Source organism: Dama dama, chromosome X (assembly GCF_033118175.1).
Source record: "Dama dama isolate Ldn47 chromosome X, ASM3311817v1, whole genome shotgun sequence".
Classification (NCBI taxonomy): Eukaryota; Metazoa; Chordata; class Mammalia; order Artiodactyla; family Cervidae; genus Dama; species Dama dama.
In genome coordinates this window covers 61,942,835-61,961,337 of record NC_083714.1, presented here as the reverse complement: position 1 = coordinate 61,961,337, position 18,503 = coordinate 61,942,835, and the positions used below count along the sequence as shown (strand labels likewise).

The following is an 18,503-nucleotide window of genomic DNA, read 5'->3' as shown; positions in this document are numbered from 1 at the left end:
TCTTTCTGGAGAATCTCAGCTGCATACCTGTTCTATCACCAAATGTTGCATCCCCACTTGCCTTGCTTGCTCTCTAGGTTCCCATGGTACCCTGGTCACAAGACCCTTTACGTTACCCGGACACCCTTTGTTTTCACGTTTCGGACTGTTCTACCTAGAGTCATTGGCAGGGGTGTATGCTGGGTTGGTTTCATCATCTCTACAGTTGTGTCCAGCCCCTTCCTGCTGATCACCCCTCCTGTCCTGTCCCACATGGTATGCCCCAGGACCGCACTGGAGAGGCAGGGGGGGCCTCACTAACACACACAGCGGAGGGGCAGCTGGTGGAGGACTGGGCTGAGGTGAGGGGCCAGGGTCCCGAGGGCTGTGGGGGTGTCTTGCTGCCTGAGTTCAGCTGCCAGGCCTCTTCATAACCAAAGGCAAGTCTGGGGCAGAAGTTAAGGAGGAAGGGGGTTATTCTCAGACTAATTAAAGACAACTGAGTTTGAAGAAGTTATTGTCCATCTCTGGGCCTTGATTTTCTCTCCTTCTTACCCAATGCTAACTTTCTTGAATTTCAGGAAAGGCGACTCTACTAGACTCACTGTTCTCCTTCCCTCAAGGCTATTTGAGAAACATAGCTATTCCAAAAGAGACTCTTGAAACCCTTGTCCCCAATCACAACTTGGAGCCACAGATTCAAAGCACAGACTGGCAACTGAAGAGCCCTCTTGTCCGCCTCCCTGTATCAGAGCCAAATCTTCCACCACTAACAGCTTGCCTCTTCTTTTTGCTCTAATTCCAGATACCATCAAGATGCCCAAGATGGAAAAAACTGTGCTCCAGAATGATTCCAATGAAGCAGAGAATGGAACCCATAAGCCTGAAACAACAGAACAAACCCAAGAAAACCAGAGCTTCTGTTTAGATGACCATTCTGCTGGTAGGTCTGGAATTCTGTCATCATTTCCTTGGGTAGTGCTCGATAGCAGCTAGGTTAAAGGAATAGATAGCATGTGGTTTAAGTGCCTTTAAGGAGCATAGAAGGTCCTCACAACTTTATGTTTTTCACTCCTCATCCTTCTGCTAACTCCTCTTTCATATTATTCTTTTTCTTGTCCTTTTCCCCCTCTAATCTTTGCATATTGGACCTAGGTCCCTGATTGTCAAATAAAATTAAAAGATATTTTAACTTTAGAGAAAGAGGCCAAGAAAACATAATGACTTGTGTTTGACAAGACTTGAGCGTGTCTGAGTTAGTTCAAAACATGGGAAATTGGTGGCATTCTTATATTTTAATTTTATAGATTGTAAATGATAAATCTAGAATGGATTTGAGAGAATCTTAATTACCTAGTGCTGGAATTGTGTTCTGTCCACTCCCAAAGCAGTTTGTTGACATAAGAATTATCACTGCTCTAGGGTAATGTTTTAGATCTATAATAACAGATGCATAGAATCATGAGGTCTTTTCTACACCTTGTGGTAGGCACTTATTTGAGATTTTTGTTTGACTAGTCCAATCTCATAGGAACTCAAATTGCAGTTCTCTTATGAAAATTGCCAGTGAATTCAACCAAACATAAATCTGAAGATCTGTCCAAATGTAGTGACTTGCTCTAACCTCTTGAAGACAGAAATGAGAAAAATAGTTGGGAGCCACAATATTGTTAAGTTGAGTCATGTATGTTTTTCTAGTGGCCATTTAGGGTCACTGCTAGTAAACGGAGTGGAACAATTATTAATTCATAGTGTCTCTCAAATAAATGACTTAATGAATTGAATAAACGATATATTTCAACATATGTAGCTTTTTTAGTTAGAGTGGAAAGGAGATATTGATTGATGATACTAACTTCTGTTGAAAAATTTTTAAATGAGAAGTAAATTTGCATAATTAGATCATCTCCTTGGTGAAGTTTTAGGGTTCTTAGATGAGTTTTATATTTTTGCTTATAAGTAGTTCTTTTTGAACCAATTATGGAACAGTGTTGAGAGTGAGACAGAAAATAGTTTTGTTTTATACACCAAGTAATAATTGTAACTACTGTGTGTGCTTACTGTTATCTCTCTGTAACTAAGTAGTCTGTACAACAATCCCTCTGTGTCCACAAGAGATTGGTTCCGGGACTCTTCATCACCCTCGCCCCTTAGGATACCAAAATCCATAGTGCTCAAGTCCCTTATGTAAAATGGTGTAGTATTTGCATATAACCTACTTATATCTTCCTGTATAATATAAATCATCTCTAGATTACTTATAATACCATCAATATAAATTATATGTAAATAGTTACCAGCATGGAGCAAATTCAAGTTTTGCCATTTGGAATTTTCTGAAATTTAAAAAAATATATATTTTTTATCTGCCATGGGTTGAAACTTCAGGTGCAGAGAGCCAACTGTATAATTAACTCAGAAAGTCATTCCTTAATTCCTATGGGAGTGTGTAATAAAGTTCTTACCAATCTTGAAGGAAATAAAGCAGAAATATCATAGGTTTTAAAAATAAAGTTAAATTGATGCAATTTAAAGATTGCTGAATTCTGACTATTTTCTTTTTGCCTTTTGATATGTTGAAATATACTTTTTATTTTTTACAAAATAATTACTTGGATTATGGTAAGATGGGTTTTTTGCCACAATACCCATATGTGGAAAAATTTAAATTGGCATATTACTGTCACTCATTTTTTGTGTGTGAATTTTATTGGTCTGTGGAATCCCAAGATTTTGGAACAATGCTTTGAGAATGGTTCAGCTTTAGAGCCATATATGAATACTTATGGTGTTATCGGTAAGGAGACTGTCATTTTATGTCTCTTCCTCTCTCATCAGAGGTAGAAAAAGGATTTAGGAAGCACTTTCTGAGTTCAGTATACAGTTGGCTCTCTGCACCTGATGGTAGATAAAAATATATTTTTTTAATCTATAGATAAAACAGTAAGTATAAAAAGTAAATTCTAGCTAAAGGTTTACTTTATAAACCACAACTTATTCATTGTTTCTTTGCTATATTTCGCTTATTGTTTTGACAGTTTAGGCAAAAGTTTTTGAAATAAGTTTCACTTTTTGTTTTTCATAAGGTAACTTCTCCTCATATCTGACTTCTCTGCAAGTTTCTAGAGCTGTTAAACAGCAAAGAGTTCAGAAAACCTCAAATACTATAATGATCGAGTGAATCTGTTTAAGATCTGTTTGATAAATCTAAATTTGAGGAAGTTATTTGGCTGAGTGTATCTCTGATGAAAAGAAATTCTATTTGTGTGGGTTCCCTGTTTACTGATTTCTATGCCTTTTTCCAGCAAGCCGACCTGAAGTACTTTCTGTCACGGATCTGATAAAGACAGTTAATGAAATTTCTAAGCTTAGCATTGCTCATGAAATCGTGGTAAATCAAGATTTTAACATGGAAGACAGTGTATTACCTCCCAACAGGTATCAACTCTATTTTTTCCATTTTATTCCTCCTGGCATATGTACACAGCACAAATGACTTTGGATCAGGTTTGAAGCATTTTTATTAATATAGTTAATGTTTTAGTATGTCTTAAATGATACCAACAAATAAAACAGAGGAATAATCTGTGTAATTATTAGTTTTACAGATTCAAAGCAGAAAAAAATTATCTAAGCAGGGAATAAATTAATGAAATTATTGTCAGAACTTTCATTTTGGTATCTCATTTAACAGTGAAACACAGTGAATTCCACATCTTCTTAGACAGCTTTGGAGGAAGTAGCTACTAGTAGTTAATCTCTTAACTGTCTATAGGTTGATCAAGTACAAATGAAATTATTTCTTTTCTAATAGTGATATTGCCAACTCTTCATGGGATAAGAGATTTCAGGGAACATTTCTACTTCATAATCAGCTTAACAAAAATTCTGTGAACCAAGATCAAAACCCATTAATAAACAATGCCCCTCTAAAATCACAGTTTATTCTGGTTCTTATTAATTGTATTGATATTGCACTACATACATGAATCATTCAGGAAGTATGATTTGAATACTTCTAGTAGTTTGTTTGGAGAAGGCAATGGCAACCCACTCCAGTACTCTTGCCTGGCAAATCCCATGGATGGAGGAGCCTTGTAGGCTGCAGTCCATGGGGTCGCTAAGAGTCAGACACGACTGAGCAACTTCACTTTCTTTTCACTTTCATGCATTGGAGAAGGAAATGGCAACCCACTCCAGTGGTCTTGCCTGGAGAATCCCAGGGATGGGGGAGCCTGGTGGGCTGCCGTCTGTGGGGTCACACAGAGTTGGACACGACTGAAGCGACTTAGCAGCAGCAGCAGCAGCAGTAGTTTGTTAATAGTTAAATGAGTAAATTTCCTTGTTTTACCCAATATTGCATATAACATTCTAATTTCCCAGCTTTAAAAGTGGCTTCTATTTTGCCACTTCAGGTATTCTATCACTTAAGCACCTTGCTCTGTCAGTGTCTCTTGATCTTTACACTTCTTAGTTTTTTCCCTTAGTTTGCCAACACTGCCTTCACTGTCCCTGGAGTCTTAGTTGGATTTATTTTTCTGCTGGCAGGGATGCAGAGAAAGTGAAACAAGGAGAGTGAAGATCTGCTAAAGTGGCTGAGGGGTTGTGGTGGTGATGAGGGGTGGGGAAATGAAGCAGAGGGAATAATACTCTTGAACTGGCCAAACTGTTCAGTTTTTCCTGTAAGGTGGCTCTAGTAGCATTTAGTTGACTTTAATTTCACTTCAAACAATTTTATTAGGTTGTATTGTGACAGCTGTCATATCAGCATGCATTAAAAAAACTTATCAAAATTGCTGAATTTTTGTGTAGCAATTTTAATATTGAAGATGGAAGAAAAAAGCAACATTTTGGCATATTATGCTTTCTTTTTTCAAGAAAGGTAAAAAAGTTTCATTTTTAAAACAAATTGTGACAGATGATGAAAAGTGGATACTATACAATAATGTGGATTAGAAGAGATCATGGGGCAATCGGAATGAACTACCACGAACCACACTAAAGGCTGGTCTTCATCCAAAGAAGGTGATGTTGTGTATATGGTGGGATTGGAAAGGAGTCCTCTATTATGAGCTCCTTCTAGAAAACCAAACAGTTAATCACAAGTACTGCTCCCGATTAGACCAATTGAAAGCAACACTTAACAAAAAGCATCCAAAATTAGTCAACGGAAAACACATCATCTTCCATCTGAATAGTGCAAGACTGCATGTTTCTTTGATGACCAGGCAAGAACTGTTACAATTTGACTAGGAAGTTCTGATGCATCTGTGTATTCACCAGACATTGCACCTTCAGATGTCCACTTATTTCAGTCTTTATGAAATGCTTTGAATGGAAAAAGTTTCAATTCCCCAGAAGACTTAAAAGGAACCTGGGTTAGTTCTTTGCTCAAAAAGATAAAAAGTTTGGGGAAGATTAAATTATAAAGTTGTCTGAAAAATGGCAGAAGGTAGTGGAACAAAATGGTGAATACGTTGTTCAATAAAGTTGGTGAAAATGAGAAATGTGTCTGTATTTTTACTTTAAAAAGCAAAGGAACTTTTTGGCCAACTCAATGTTTGAAACTCGATCTTCATTGTTTTGTTAATAACAGCGTTATTCTAGTGTAGTAATGCAAGAAGTATACCAGGAAAGATACTGAAGTACAATTGAGGGTTATCTATTATCTATAGGTAATCAATGACTGCTTTTATCTTTGGACTTATAAAATGATACTAATTAGAGTTATGGATTCCTAAGAGAAATCTCATTGTCAGATATTTATTCTATAAACATTTATTGAGTATGTACTAGGTGGAGGGCTGAATGCTAAATGTTGGGGACATATAGCTGGCTTTGCCATTAAGAAGCTTTTGTAGGTGAGATAGTCAAATAGTATATAGTTCCTGTGCAGTGATAAGTTCTCTCACATCTAGTATATGGAGTTCCTTATTCCTGCTTAGCTGCCAAGGAGGGTCTGGGAAACCTTCCTGATGAGGTAATGTTGAGTTGAATTTTTATATATGAATAGGTGCTTTTCAGGCGGTCTAGGGTTCATAAAATTGTATAGGAGACAGGGACCAAAACCACCCCAAAGAAAAAAAATGAAAGATGGCAAAATGGTTGTCTGGGGAGACTTTACAAATGCTGAAGAAAGAAGAGAAAGCCAAGGGAGAAAGGGAAAGATATACCCAACTGAATGCAGAGTTCCAGAGAATAGCCAAGAAGAGACAAGAAGGTCTTCTTAAGTGAATAATGCAAAGAAATAGAGGCAAACAATAGAATGGGAAAGACTAGAGATCTTTTCAAGAAAATTGAAGGTTTTTTTTATTGTAATTAGCCTCCAACTAATAAAAATAAATGGGAAAAAAAGAAAATTGAAGGTATCAAGGGAACATTTCATGTAAGGATGGGCACAATAAAGGACAGAAACAATAGTGATCTAACAGAAGCAAAACACATTAAGAAGAGGTGGCAAGAATGCACAGAAAAACTATGCAAAAGAAAAAGTCTTATTTACCTGGAAAACCACAATGATGTGGTCACTCACTTAGATCCAGATATCCTGGAGTGTGAAGTCAAGTGGGCCTTAGGAAGCATTTGTATGAACAAAGCTAGTGGAGGTGATGGAATTCCAGCTGAGCTATTTCAAATCCTAAAATATGACACTGTTAAAGTGCTGCACTCAGTATGCCAGCAAATTTGGAAAACTCAGCAGTGGCTACAGGTCTGGAAAAGTCAGTTTTCATTCCAGTCCCAAAGAAGGGCAATGACAAAGAATGTTCCAGCTACCAAACAGCTGCACTCATTTCACATGATTAGAAGGTTAGAACTGGACCTTTGTGAGTCAAAGTTAGAACTGAACACGAAACAACTGACTAGTTCCAAATTGGGAAAGGAGTATGTCAAGGCTGCATATTTTCACCTTGTTTATTTAACTTATATGTAGAGCACATCATGAGATATGCTGTGCTGGATGAGTCACAACCTGGAATCAAGATTGCTGGGAGAAATATCAACAACTTCAGATATACAGATGATACCACTCTAAAGGCAGAAAAGGAAGAGGAACTAAAGAACCTCTTGATGAAGGTGAAAGAGGAGGGTGAAAAAGCTGACTTGAAACTGAACATTTAAAAAACTAAGATCATGGCATCCAGTCCCATCACTTTCTGGTAAATAGAAGGGGAAAAAATGGAAGCAGTGACACATTTAATTTTCTAGGGTTCCAAAATCACTGCAGACTATGACTGAAGCCATGAAAGTAAAAGATGCTTGCCCTTGGAAGGAAAGTTATGACAAACCTAGACAGCATATTAAAAAGCAGAGACATCACTCTGCCAACAAAGGTCCATACAGTCAAAATCATGGTTTTTCCAGTAGTCATGTACGGATGTGAGAAGTGGAACACAGAGAAGGCTAAGTGCCAAGGAACTGATGCTTTCAAATTGTGGTTCTGGAAAATACTCTTGAGAGTCCCTTGGACTGGCAGGAAATCAAATCTGTCAATCCCAATGGAAATCAGCCCTGAATATTCATTGGAAGGACTGATGCTCCAGTACCTTGGCCACCTGATACGAAGAGCCTACTCATTGGAGAAGACATTGATGCTGGGAAAGATTGAAGGCAAAAAGAGAGGGGAGCAGCAGAGGATGAGATGTTTAGATAGTACCACCGACTCAATGAACAAACTCTAGGAGATAGAGGATGTCAGAGGAGCCTTGCATGCTACAGTCCATGGGGTCACAAAAAAAGATGAGGACACGACTTAGCAACTAAACAACTTTGGGGTTCCTCTGGTGGCTCAGCAGTAAAGAATCCACCTGCCAATCCAGGAGACCCAGGTTCAATCCCTGGGTCAAGAGGACCCCCTGGAGGAGGAAATGGCAACCCACTCCAATATTCTTGCCCTGGAAATCCCATGGATAGGAGGGCCTGGAGGGCTATAGTTCATGGGGTCACAAAGAACTCAGACACAACTTAACTACTAAATAACAATGACAACAAGAAAATCTTCCTGGTGATAGGGAGGTTCTATAGAACTTTAAATGATCATGTCATTATGATCAATTTTTTTTCTTAGAAATATCATTGGTCTTAGCAAGAATATGTGGCATTGTGGGAGTAAGACTTTGATTGGGGGCTGGAATACCTTTACAAGACTATTGCAATAGTCCAGGTAGGAAATGATGGCAGGAGGAGATGGATTCCAGACATATTTAGGAATCAAAATCTCTGTAATTTTGGGACCAAGTGCAATAAAAGGATGAAGAGAAGTAATTATTATGCGTTAGATAAATAACAGTTGGTGACATCTCACAAATGGGATTGGTGTGTTGGGGAAGGAACTTTGACTTTTTTCATCTACCTCTGTATTGCTTGTAAAATTTTCAACAAAAGCATGCATTACTATTTTATTTTTAATGGGAAAAATGTAAACTTTATGATTTGTTTGAAAAGACACAGGTTTGAGAAGGGAAGATAATGAGTTGGAGGTGCACATAAGATTTTCAAGCGTTATCAAGAAGGAAAATCCTTTCTTGGATTTTAAGGCTGAAGGGAAAAGATCATCTAGTTCAAAGGTATAAGTCTACGGGTATTAAAACCAAGACATACATTTAGGTCAGATAAAGAACCAAGGCTAGAACTCAGGGCCTCAAATGCAAGTTCTTGGTTCTTCTTACTAGAAGGAGAGCTTTTCTGGAACCATGAGGAATCCTTCTGAGAGAAATTGACCAGTGCCTTTGCATCTGAGACTAAACTCAGTTTATTCAACTCTGCTAAAGTCTAAACATAGCTCCTGCCCTATCAACATAATGGTCTTTCATGATCTTAAATGATGTTTGGGATTTAGGAGATTAGGATCCTATATCAACTCTCTGGGTAAAGAATAAGTTGCTCATTTAACCCTCTTATAGTCTGGAAGGCAGGATTATGGAGACAATGTACAAGGCTTTTTGGGATCATCTGAAAGTCCAGCTATCAAGTACTCCAGCTGACTTCACTTCTGCACTTGAACTCCTAAAAGAAGTTAAGGAGGTGAGTAACCAACTTCCCATTGTTGGATATTAAATCTTAGTTGTGGCATGGGGTATCTTTCATTGTGGTGCATGGGCTTCTCTCTAGTTGTGATGCATAGGCTCAGCACTTGCAGCTTGTGGGCTTAGTTGCCCTGCAGCATGTGGGATCTTAGTTTCTCTGAGCAGGGATCAAACCCATGTCCCCTGTATTGCAAGGTGAATTCTTAAATATTGGACCACAGGGAAGTCCTTTTTTTTTTTTTTTAACCCCAGACCTTTTAATTGTTGATAACTAGGAATTATTTGGGGGCTTCCCAAGTGATTCCAGTGGTAAAGAGTCCACCTGCCTATGCAGGGGAAGTAAGAGACTCGAGTTTGATCCCTGGGTGGGGAATATGCCCTAGAAGAGGGCATGGCAACCCACTCCAGTATTCTTGCCTGGAGAATCCCATGGACAGAGGAGGCTGGCCGGCTATAGTTCATAGGGTAGCATAGAGTCGGACATGACTTAGCATGCATGCATGCACAAGCTTCCTTTCTACATATGTTCCACTACTTGAACAGATAATATGGAGAAACTTCCATTTTATTTGTACGAGATGAAGCTTGAAATTTGAGATCTTGCTGTAACAACACAGTATGTCATTCAATTAAACAGATTTTCGCTTAACTCCTATTATGTTTTCTGTGTTTCAGAAGCACATAGATACATAAGAGAGCCTTTGCCAATAAGAAACTTATACTTTAGAGTGAAAAGATTATTTCGAGTGACACTTAAAGGTTTCTCTGCCTATTTCATCTTTTCCCTTTGCAGTCAAACAATCTAATAATGCCCTTATCCCTTATTAAAAATATCTCACCACCACAAGGTTATATTTAAAATGGATAACCAAGGACCTACTGTATAGCACATGGAACTCTGCTCAATATCATGTGGCTGCCTGAATGTGAGGGGAGTTAGGGGAAGAATGGATGCATGTATATGTATGGCTGTTCTCCTGAAACTATCACATTGTTAATCAGCTACCTGAATACAAACTAAAAAGTTTTATAAAAAGAATATCCCATTACCTTGTGATGGTATGTATTTTATACTTTTTATATCTTGCATTTGTTTTTGTCACAGTTATTTTTCTTCCTATCTTTATCTCATTCTGCCCAGAAAATAGTACAGCACTACTGTTACTATTAATCCCAATGAAGCCTTAAATTATAACTGACTCCTAAACAGAGAGAAATAATATTCTGTATATGCAATTGGGAAACCTAGTTTCTGGAGCCTCAATAGACATAGGCTGGCATGCCTTTGCCTTAAGGAGATTGTTCATCAAAGAGTGTTTGGGATTCTAAATAATTTGGCTCCATTGATTTTCTTTTCTGGGCAGATATTGCTATCACTGCTATTACCACGCCAGAACAGCCTAAAAGATGAGATTGAAGAAGCTCTGGACATAGATCTCCTCAAGCAGGAAGCAGAGCATGGGGCCCTGGATGTCCCTCATCTCTCCAATTACATTCTTAAGTTGATGACCCTGCTGTGTGCACCAGTCCGAGATGAAGCAGTGCGAAAATTACAGAGCATAACAGATCCTGTGCAGTTACTGAGGTGAGAAACTAGATGTACTGTTCCTGAACATGAGATGTAGTATCCTGTCTTAGACACTGTACCAGAAAACTCTGGGCCAGATACTGGCTTATAGCCCCTGGCTTGCCTAACTCTTCTATACTGAAGAACGGACTAATACCTCTGTTGTTCCTCTCTGGTTTATTGGCTTTTATTTTCAAAGGATGGATTCTCAGAACCCTTTTGATGATCTTCAGATCATTTGGACACTTTCTAAGAAATGATGCTGTTAAAATACTGGCTTCCCAGGTGATACTAGTGGTAAAGAATCCCCCTGCCAGTGTAGGAGATGCAAGAGAAGAGGGTCCGATGCCTGGGTTGGGATGATCCTGTGGAGAAGGAAACGGCAACCCACTCCAATATTCTTGTCTAGACACTAGAGTACAGTAACTGTTTCTTTGGAGATTTCAGACAGCACTTTCACAGATAATTTCTTATGTATCTTAACTCAAACCCTGTGAGGGAACAAGAATGAGGATGATCCGTGTTTCACAGATAGAAGAACCAAGACCCAGAGGTAAAGTAATAAGCTGAATGAGTTAGAAATTCAACCACCATCATTCCAGCTACCCACAGAGAGTTAGAATTTTAGTCATTTTTCTGAGATGGAGTACCTACAGTAGAAAGAACTCTAGACTGGTAACTAAAAGGTCAGAAGATGTATCTGTTCCTAGCTCTGATAACAACTCACTCTGTGGCCTTGGGTCCTTGGCTGCAATGTCTGTATTTGTAAATTGAAGTACAAATGTAGACTGAAATAAATTGAAGACTGGTTTTTAAGGCCATTTTTAACTCTAAGATACTGTGATTTTAGGACTCTTAGCTTGAGTTCCACCTCACTCAACTAGATTACCTTTCAGAGTGTAAGCATTTGATTTTTCCTCCATTGACAGGGGCATCTTCCATGTTCTGGGCCTGATGAAAATGGACATGGTGAACTATACTATACAGAGCCTCCGACCCTACCTGAAGGAACATTCCATCCTGTATGAACGAGCTAAATTCCAGGAACTCCTCAACAAGCAACCCAGTATGTTCAAAATTTAAAGACAGGAAAGGGGGAATTTGACTTTGGGTTTGATTTCTTACAGTGATAGGGTACTTTGTAGTTTTTTTAAACAGATAGCTTCTCCCTCTTGGACAGGGGGTGAGGGTGTGGGGTAGGAAGAAGGAACATTTCTCTAAGAGAAAAGATGTACAAAATCATTTCTTTATTGAGGAAGAATATATCCTCAAGCCTTGGTGTTTGAAGATATTTACATATTCCCTTCTATGTCATAGATCTCCTTGATTGCACCACAAAATGGCTAACCAAAACAGCTCTAGACCTCACTACACCACCTTCAAGTTCTCCTGACTCTCCCAGCTCCTCCGTCGTGGCCCGTTCATCTCCAAATTGGGCAGTGGACAACCCACAACTTCCCAGTTCCACAATGGTGCTATACCAGGGTTACCTGAACCTTCTTCTCTGGGATCTTGATAGTAAAGAGTTTCCCGAGGTAGGAACATATGTTAGAATATTGCCTTTTTGTTTTGTATTTGAAACCTTTACTAAAACACTCTTCTGACAGCTTGCTTTTCTCTGCCTCACCAGACTCTGCTAATGGATAGAATCCGGCTGCGGAACATGGAATCCCAGTTGAAGCAGTTGGCCATTCTTACCTCAGTCTTGCTAGTGGCCAGAAGTTTCTCTGGTAGTGCTTTATTCAGTTCAACTGAATTTGTGAATAAACTGAAACACATAACCAAGGCCCTGATGGGGGAATTTAACTCCAGGTAAACTTCATAGAGGCTTTCCTGGTGACTCAGTGGTAAAGAATCTGCCTGCCAATGCAGGAGACCCAGATTTGAACCTTGGGTCAGGAAGATCCCCTGGAGTAAGAAATGGCAACCCACTCCAGTGTTCTTGCTTGGAGAATTCCATGGATAGATGAGCCTGGCAGGCTACAGTCCATGGGGTTGCAAAAGAGTCAGACATGACTTAGAGACTAAACAACATGAGCAACAACAAATTTCCTAGATCTTTCTGAGAGTTGAAAATAGTATGTTGGTTTTGGAACTTAGGCAGTTAATGTATCACTGCCTTATTCTTTTTCATAAACTACGCAAAAGACCTTGGGCATCATCTGCAAAGGTCATTGGTGTATTTTGATAAATTGTATTAAGGCTTGTGATTGAAACAAAACCTATTTCCAATGAGGTGAGTGTGGAAACTAGTTTGCTATGAATGATTCAGTACCATGTTTGCTAAAAATGAGTCATTATATACTTAAATAAGTGGCATTGGATTTGTGTATGTATATCCAGAAGTTGATCTCTTGGTCAATATGTATCCATAATTTGCTTCATGCAGGGCACCTCAGCCGAAGTAAAAAAAAGAACTGGAAGTTCAGATCTCAGTATATTTACAAGTTAATTGGTGAAGTAGGGAAGACAACTCTGGAAAATGCTTAAGAAGTCTTAAAACAGAATTTGATTAAAGTTTATGGGAATAAAGAATACTGAGTAGATCCAAGAATGGAACTGAACCCTTGTCCAATTTGTTTCATTTGAAGTGGAGAATAGTATGAATTAGTTAATATGTATGAATTAATATTGTGAAATAGTTGACATCTTGAGGGTAACAGTGAAATGATTTGAAATGCTGGGTCCTCTGTTAGTGGTGGAGAGCTGGAATTCTTTCGTTAAGTGGACCTGGCTTCTGATGTTGGACTCTCTGGGCTTTGCCCCTGTGCCAAGGCCACTCTGCTTTCTGTCCTTCATTATCTAGGCCTGAAGAGACTATGGTGAGTGTGAGTGAACAAGTGTCTCAGAAAATCCATGAACGCCTCAAAGACATGGGCCTAACTGCCCTGAGTAGTGAAAAGAAAGCCTCTCTTAGAGGCCAACTTCAGAACATTGCCAAGAAAGAGAACTGTGTTCGTAGCATCATTGGTAAGAGTCCTCCTATGCTGGTGGGGCTGGGAAGGGGTAGCAAGAATGTGGAAGGTAAGAAGGTGGACTCAAGCCTGGAAGTCAGTTGTGAAGCCATTCAAAAATGGAATGATCATTGGGAAAGTCTTTTGGCTTTAGTTTCCTTATGTATAATGTACAGAATTGAAATAGATCTCTTTCAGCTTGAAGAGTGAACACATGGTTTTAAGGTCAGCTAGGATGTGTAACTTGTAGCTGCTAGTGCTGAGTGATTCCTGGCCATTCTCTAACTATAACCCAAGACCTGTGATGGGAAACCCTTTCTCTATCCCATGCTTTAAGTTACCATGATGGTCCCTATTTCCCTCTAAGGAACTGATGCTAATTTAGACGGAAGGATATATTCCCTTCAAGAATGGCAGCAATGAACTCAACCACCCTGCTTCTAATTTTTGCATCTTGACATAATCTGATATGGTTGTATGGGCCCAGAGTCGGTACACTGGCTGCAATGTGTGTCCTTAGAATTTCACGTACAATGTCTAGGATCCTTTTGTTAGGTCACACACATGGGGAGCTCACTTAGCACCCCATAACATTATAAACAGCCAGAAACTTACTGGCTCGACATCTTTCAATAATGCATTGCTTTTAGGAGCTTTATAGCATTCCTTCTTCAAAAAAAAAAAAAAAAAAAAAGAAAAAATCTCATTAATATGGTTTATCTGAATGAGTAGATAGGTCAGTGAAAATGTGTTAATTTAAACGTTGGCAAACAGAGAGTGCAAGGGCATTGTGAATTTCTTCTGAAACCTCTTTGATCTTCCCCTTTTAACTTTTTTCTTGCACACAGATCAGCGGATCCACTTGTTTCTCAAAGGCTGTTTGGTTCGCGGGATGCAGGAGTCTCTGCTAAACTTCCCTGTTGGCCTTATTCTCATCAAGGGGGAGCTGACAAAACTGGGTTGGAAGTTTTTCAATCTGATGCGTCACAATCAGCAGGTATTTAGCCCCTATTATGATGAAATCCTTAAAGATATCATCCCTTCAGCTCAGGCACAAGAAACAGAAGTGGAGTCTATCTGATAGTGCCAGACCCCAGTCTGGCCACAGGGACCCAGGAGAGAGGGCTAAGTATGTTCCTGGGATGACATCACCTGTGCCCAGCAGAGTAGCCTCTTCCTCATTTCAACCTGGACTCAAGGTTGCAGGATTCCAACATGTAAATACAAACTGGCCCAGCCCCCTTCATAATAAACTTCTGTGCTGCAAGAAAACCTCAGTTCCTTCTGTGTTGTGACTGAACCCAGGTTTTGTGCCCTTATCTGCTACTGTCTTGAGAACCAGTGATCTCTCAGTTCTCCTTCACTGGCTGATCATTCTTCAGGATGCTGGCTTGAGCAGGCATCAGGGCATTGGCTGCTAGCATTGTTTTCGCCAATGAAAAATCATTTCCTTGAGGGCTGTGAAAACTTTCTGTGGAATTTTTTCAAAGTATGAGTTCTGGAAGTATAAGGGCTTCTAGAAATTGGGAATACACTGAGTTACAGATCAGGGGAAGTCATAGAACCCTATTTCCAGTATCACATTTTCCCTATAATTTTAAAACTGCAGTAATAGTAAGAGCCCCCACATCCTGTTCTGGTGTGGGGGGCATGAAGCAGTATGCAAAATTGAGGACTGGATGAAAGTCAATATTGTCTGCCAGCAAGCATTCATTTGAGGATAGTTCTCAGCCTCAATGGGTGTGCACTCTCTCTCTTTCTCTCTTTAGTGATCCTGGGGGTAAGTTTTAGACTCTCTCAAACCAGTTCCAAATGCAAACACTTAGGTCACAGACACTTGTTTCAAGTTCATCTCTCGTTCCATTCTGTAGCTAAATCTTCTACTGTCACATTTCTAGGCTTAGAACATTTCTTTCTTCTTGAGATAAATGACCTGGGTATTCAAGAGTGGGACAGCCACCATGTTTCTTCCCACTTGCAGTCTAAGCCTCTAACTTCCAGATTGTGATTGTCAACTCATTTGGCATCACAAACGACAGATGTCCTAGATTCACAAAGATCTGGGCTTGTTTTCTTCAATTGTAGAGATTCACCCTATCATTTGAACTTTGACTGTGTGGATCACAACAAACTGGAAAATTCTTAAAGAGATGAGAATAACAGACCACCTGACCTACCTCCTGAGAAATCTGTATGCAGGTCAAGAAGCAAGAGTTAGAACGAGACATGGAACAACTGACTGGTTCCGAATCGGTAAAGGAGTATGTCAAGGCTGTATGTTGTCTGTCACCCTGTTTATTTAACTTATATGCAGAGTACATCATGAGAAATGCTGGAATGATGAAGCACAAGCTGGAATCAAGATTGCTGTGAGGAATATCAATCACCTCAGATATGCAGTTGACACCTCACTTATGGCAGAAAGTGAAGAACTAAAGAGCCTCTTGATGAAAGTGAAAGAAGAGAGTGAAAAAGTTTTAACTCAACATTCAGAAAACTAAGATCATGACATCCGGTCCCATCACTTCATAGCAAATAGATGGGGAAACAGTGGAAACAGTGACAGACTTTATTTTTGGGGGCTCCAAAATCACTGCAGATGGTGGCTGTAGCCATGAAATTAAAAGATGCTCCTTGGAAGAAAAGTTACGACCAATCTAGGCAGCATATTAAAAAGCAGAGATATTACTTTGCAAACAAAGGTCCATCTAGTCAAAGCTGTGGTTTTTCCAGTAGTCATGTATGGATGTGAGAGCTGGATTATAAAGAAAGCTGAGCGCTGAATAATTGATGCTTTTGAACTGTGGTGTTGGAGAGGACTCTTGCAAGTCCCTTGGAATGCAAGGAGATCCAACCAGTCAATCCTAAAGGAAATCAGTCCTGAATATTCATTGGAAAGACTGATGCTGAAGCTGCACCTCCAATAGTTTGGTCAACTGATGCGAAGAACTAACTCCTTTGAAGAGACCCTGATGTTGGGAAAGATTGAAGGCAGAAGGAGAAGGGGATGACAGAGGATGAGATGGTTGGATGGCATCACCGACTCATGGACATGAGTTTGAGTAAGATCCGGGAGTTGGTGATGGACAGGGAGGCCTGGCGTGCTGCAGTCCATGGGGTCTCAAAGAGTTGGAGACGACTGAATGACTGAACTGAACTGAAGTGACCCTATCATTTACAGGACAGCTACAACAGACCACCAGCAATCCAGGAAAGTAGGGGAAAAATTAGCTCACCTTTGGACTTGTTTGAAATGGACAGGAGAAAATAAAAATTCACTTGGGGTATATTATAACTGGATGGGGGGAAATGTCCTCACCATTTCAGGGGATGGGAAGAGCTGAGTATAATTTACTTAATCCAAGAATAATAACAGATGGGATCTGAGTTCCATTAGTCCCAGGGTAATTTTTCTAGAAGATGGATTCCAGGTGGTTGCTATAGCTAGGTGAATAGAGTGATATCTTTATTGACTGAATATAAGGCACACAGAGGAAGGAGCCTGGCACATTATAGTCCATCGGGTCGCAAAGAGTCAGGCATGACTGAGTGACTGAGCAAGGTACAGAGGGAAGCTGAGGAATGGATCATTCAAGGGTTCTAGTCTTGTGACTTAGTTTTAGGAAAGAGACAATGGCTGGTTAATGTGCATTTAATAAACAGGCTGTGAATTTTGTCTAGCTGGATTTTCTAATATGATTTGCCACTATTAAATACATTTTTTTAAAAAAATCTTCATTTTGGAGTCCTGATTGTTTTATATAAAAATGTACTCTGAAGGGATCCCTGTGGAAATGACTGTTGGTGGCAGGAGTGTTGGTGGATATAGACATTAGACTGAAATGAAATTTTGCCTTATAGTTTACAATTGAGATTTGGTATAATTGATTTCTTTGAGATTCTGAGTTAGTTTTATATCTCCACATGGAGAAGAGAGAAATCTTAATCTTAAACAGGGAAAGATGGCTTCATTCAATCCTGCTCACCATTTAAGGGGAAAATATATACGTATATACACACCCTGAAATGGTGAGGACATTTTCCCCCATCCAGTTATAATATCCCACAAGTGAAGTTTTATTTTCTCCTGTCCATTTCAAACAAGTCCAAAGGTGAGTATGGGTGTATGTGTGTCAGCTCTTCTTCAACTCAAGCTAAATAAAAAGCCCAGAAATGTGCAAAGATGTTCCCTTAACTCACTTAACCAGAGAAGATAAAAAACAGAAACATGGTGCCTTTCTGACCCTTGAATACTCACATCATTTCTCTCAAGAAAAATGAAGTGTTCTCAGCCTCAAAACGTGACAAAAAGATTGGTTCAGCTGTAGGATAGGAACTGTATTCACAGGAGGATACTTTACCAGTGATCCACCTGGATTGGCAGTATGTGTACACGATTAAATGTAGTAAAAAGCCAGTTTCTGTAGCATGCTTCTGTTTCATTCAACCTAGAAGAAATCCCCATTTTTACAATTTTGTATATCCTTCCAGAGATATTCTCTGCAAATGCAAGTACACATTATAGTGTTATGATCACATACAGGCTAGGCACTTTTAAACTTTCTACGTATATGGTTTTATTTATTCCTGCATTGTTTATTTCCAGTCCATATTTCTAGTTCTAGTGCAGTATTCTTGCCTAGAAAATTCCATGGATAGAGGATCTTGGTGGGCTATAGTCCATAGGGTCACAAAGAGTTGGACACAACTGAGCACACCTGCACAGAGCAGTGTGGCATAAGAAGCTCTAACGGGAGTTAGAACCTGTTTTGATTTTTGTTTATCTTCTCTGGTTGAGTGAGTTAAGGGGACATCTTTGCACATTTCTGGACTTTTTCTTTAGGTTGAGGTGAAGTAGGGCTGAAAAGTTCTTTTGAAGCCACTGGACTAGATTATCTTGAAAGGTTCCTGGATTATTTTCTTACAGTGGCTGTAACAAATTACCATGAACCTGGTGGCTTAAAATAACACACATTTATT

General features: G+C 39.4%; 1 protein-coding gene across 2 annotated transcripts; it reads left to right on the top strand.

Annotated features, from left to right (window-relative positions):
- Positions 1-301: 301 nt before the first annotated feature.
- Positions 302-16,183, top strand: LOC133053130 (T-complex protein 11 X-linked protein 2-like). Of its 2 annotated transcripts, XM_061137995.1 has the most exons (11): positions 302-341; positions 785-922; positions 3,285-3,417; positions 8,880-9,000; positions 10,367-10,587; positions 11,499-11,635; positions 11,887-12,104; positions 12,200-12,381; positions 13,376-13,539; positions 14,372-14,520; positions 15,838-16,183. In XM_061137995.1, the coding sequence occupies exons 2-11, from the start codon at positions 796-798 to the stop codon at positions 15,847-15,849; spliced, it is 1,464 nt and encodes a 487-aa protein (XP_060993978.1). In that variant the 5' UTR covers positions 302-341; positions 785-795; the 3' UTR covers positions 15,850-16,183. The 2 variants fall into 2 exon arrangements, with proteins under 2 accessions (XP_060993978.1, XP_060993977.1); XM_061137994.1 differs by lacking the exon at positions 15,838-16,183 and having other exon boundaries at positions 14,372-14,759.
- The last annotated feature ends 2,320 nt before the right edge of the window (positions 16,184-18,503 follow it).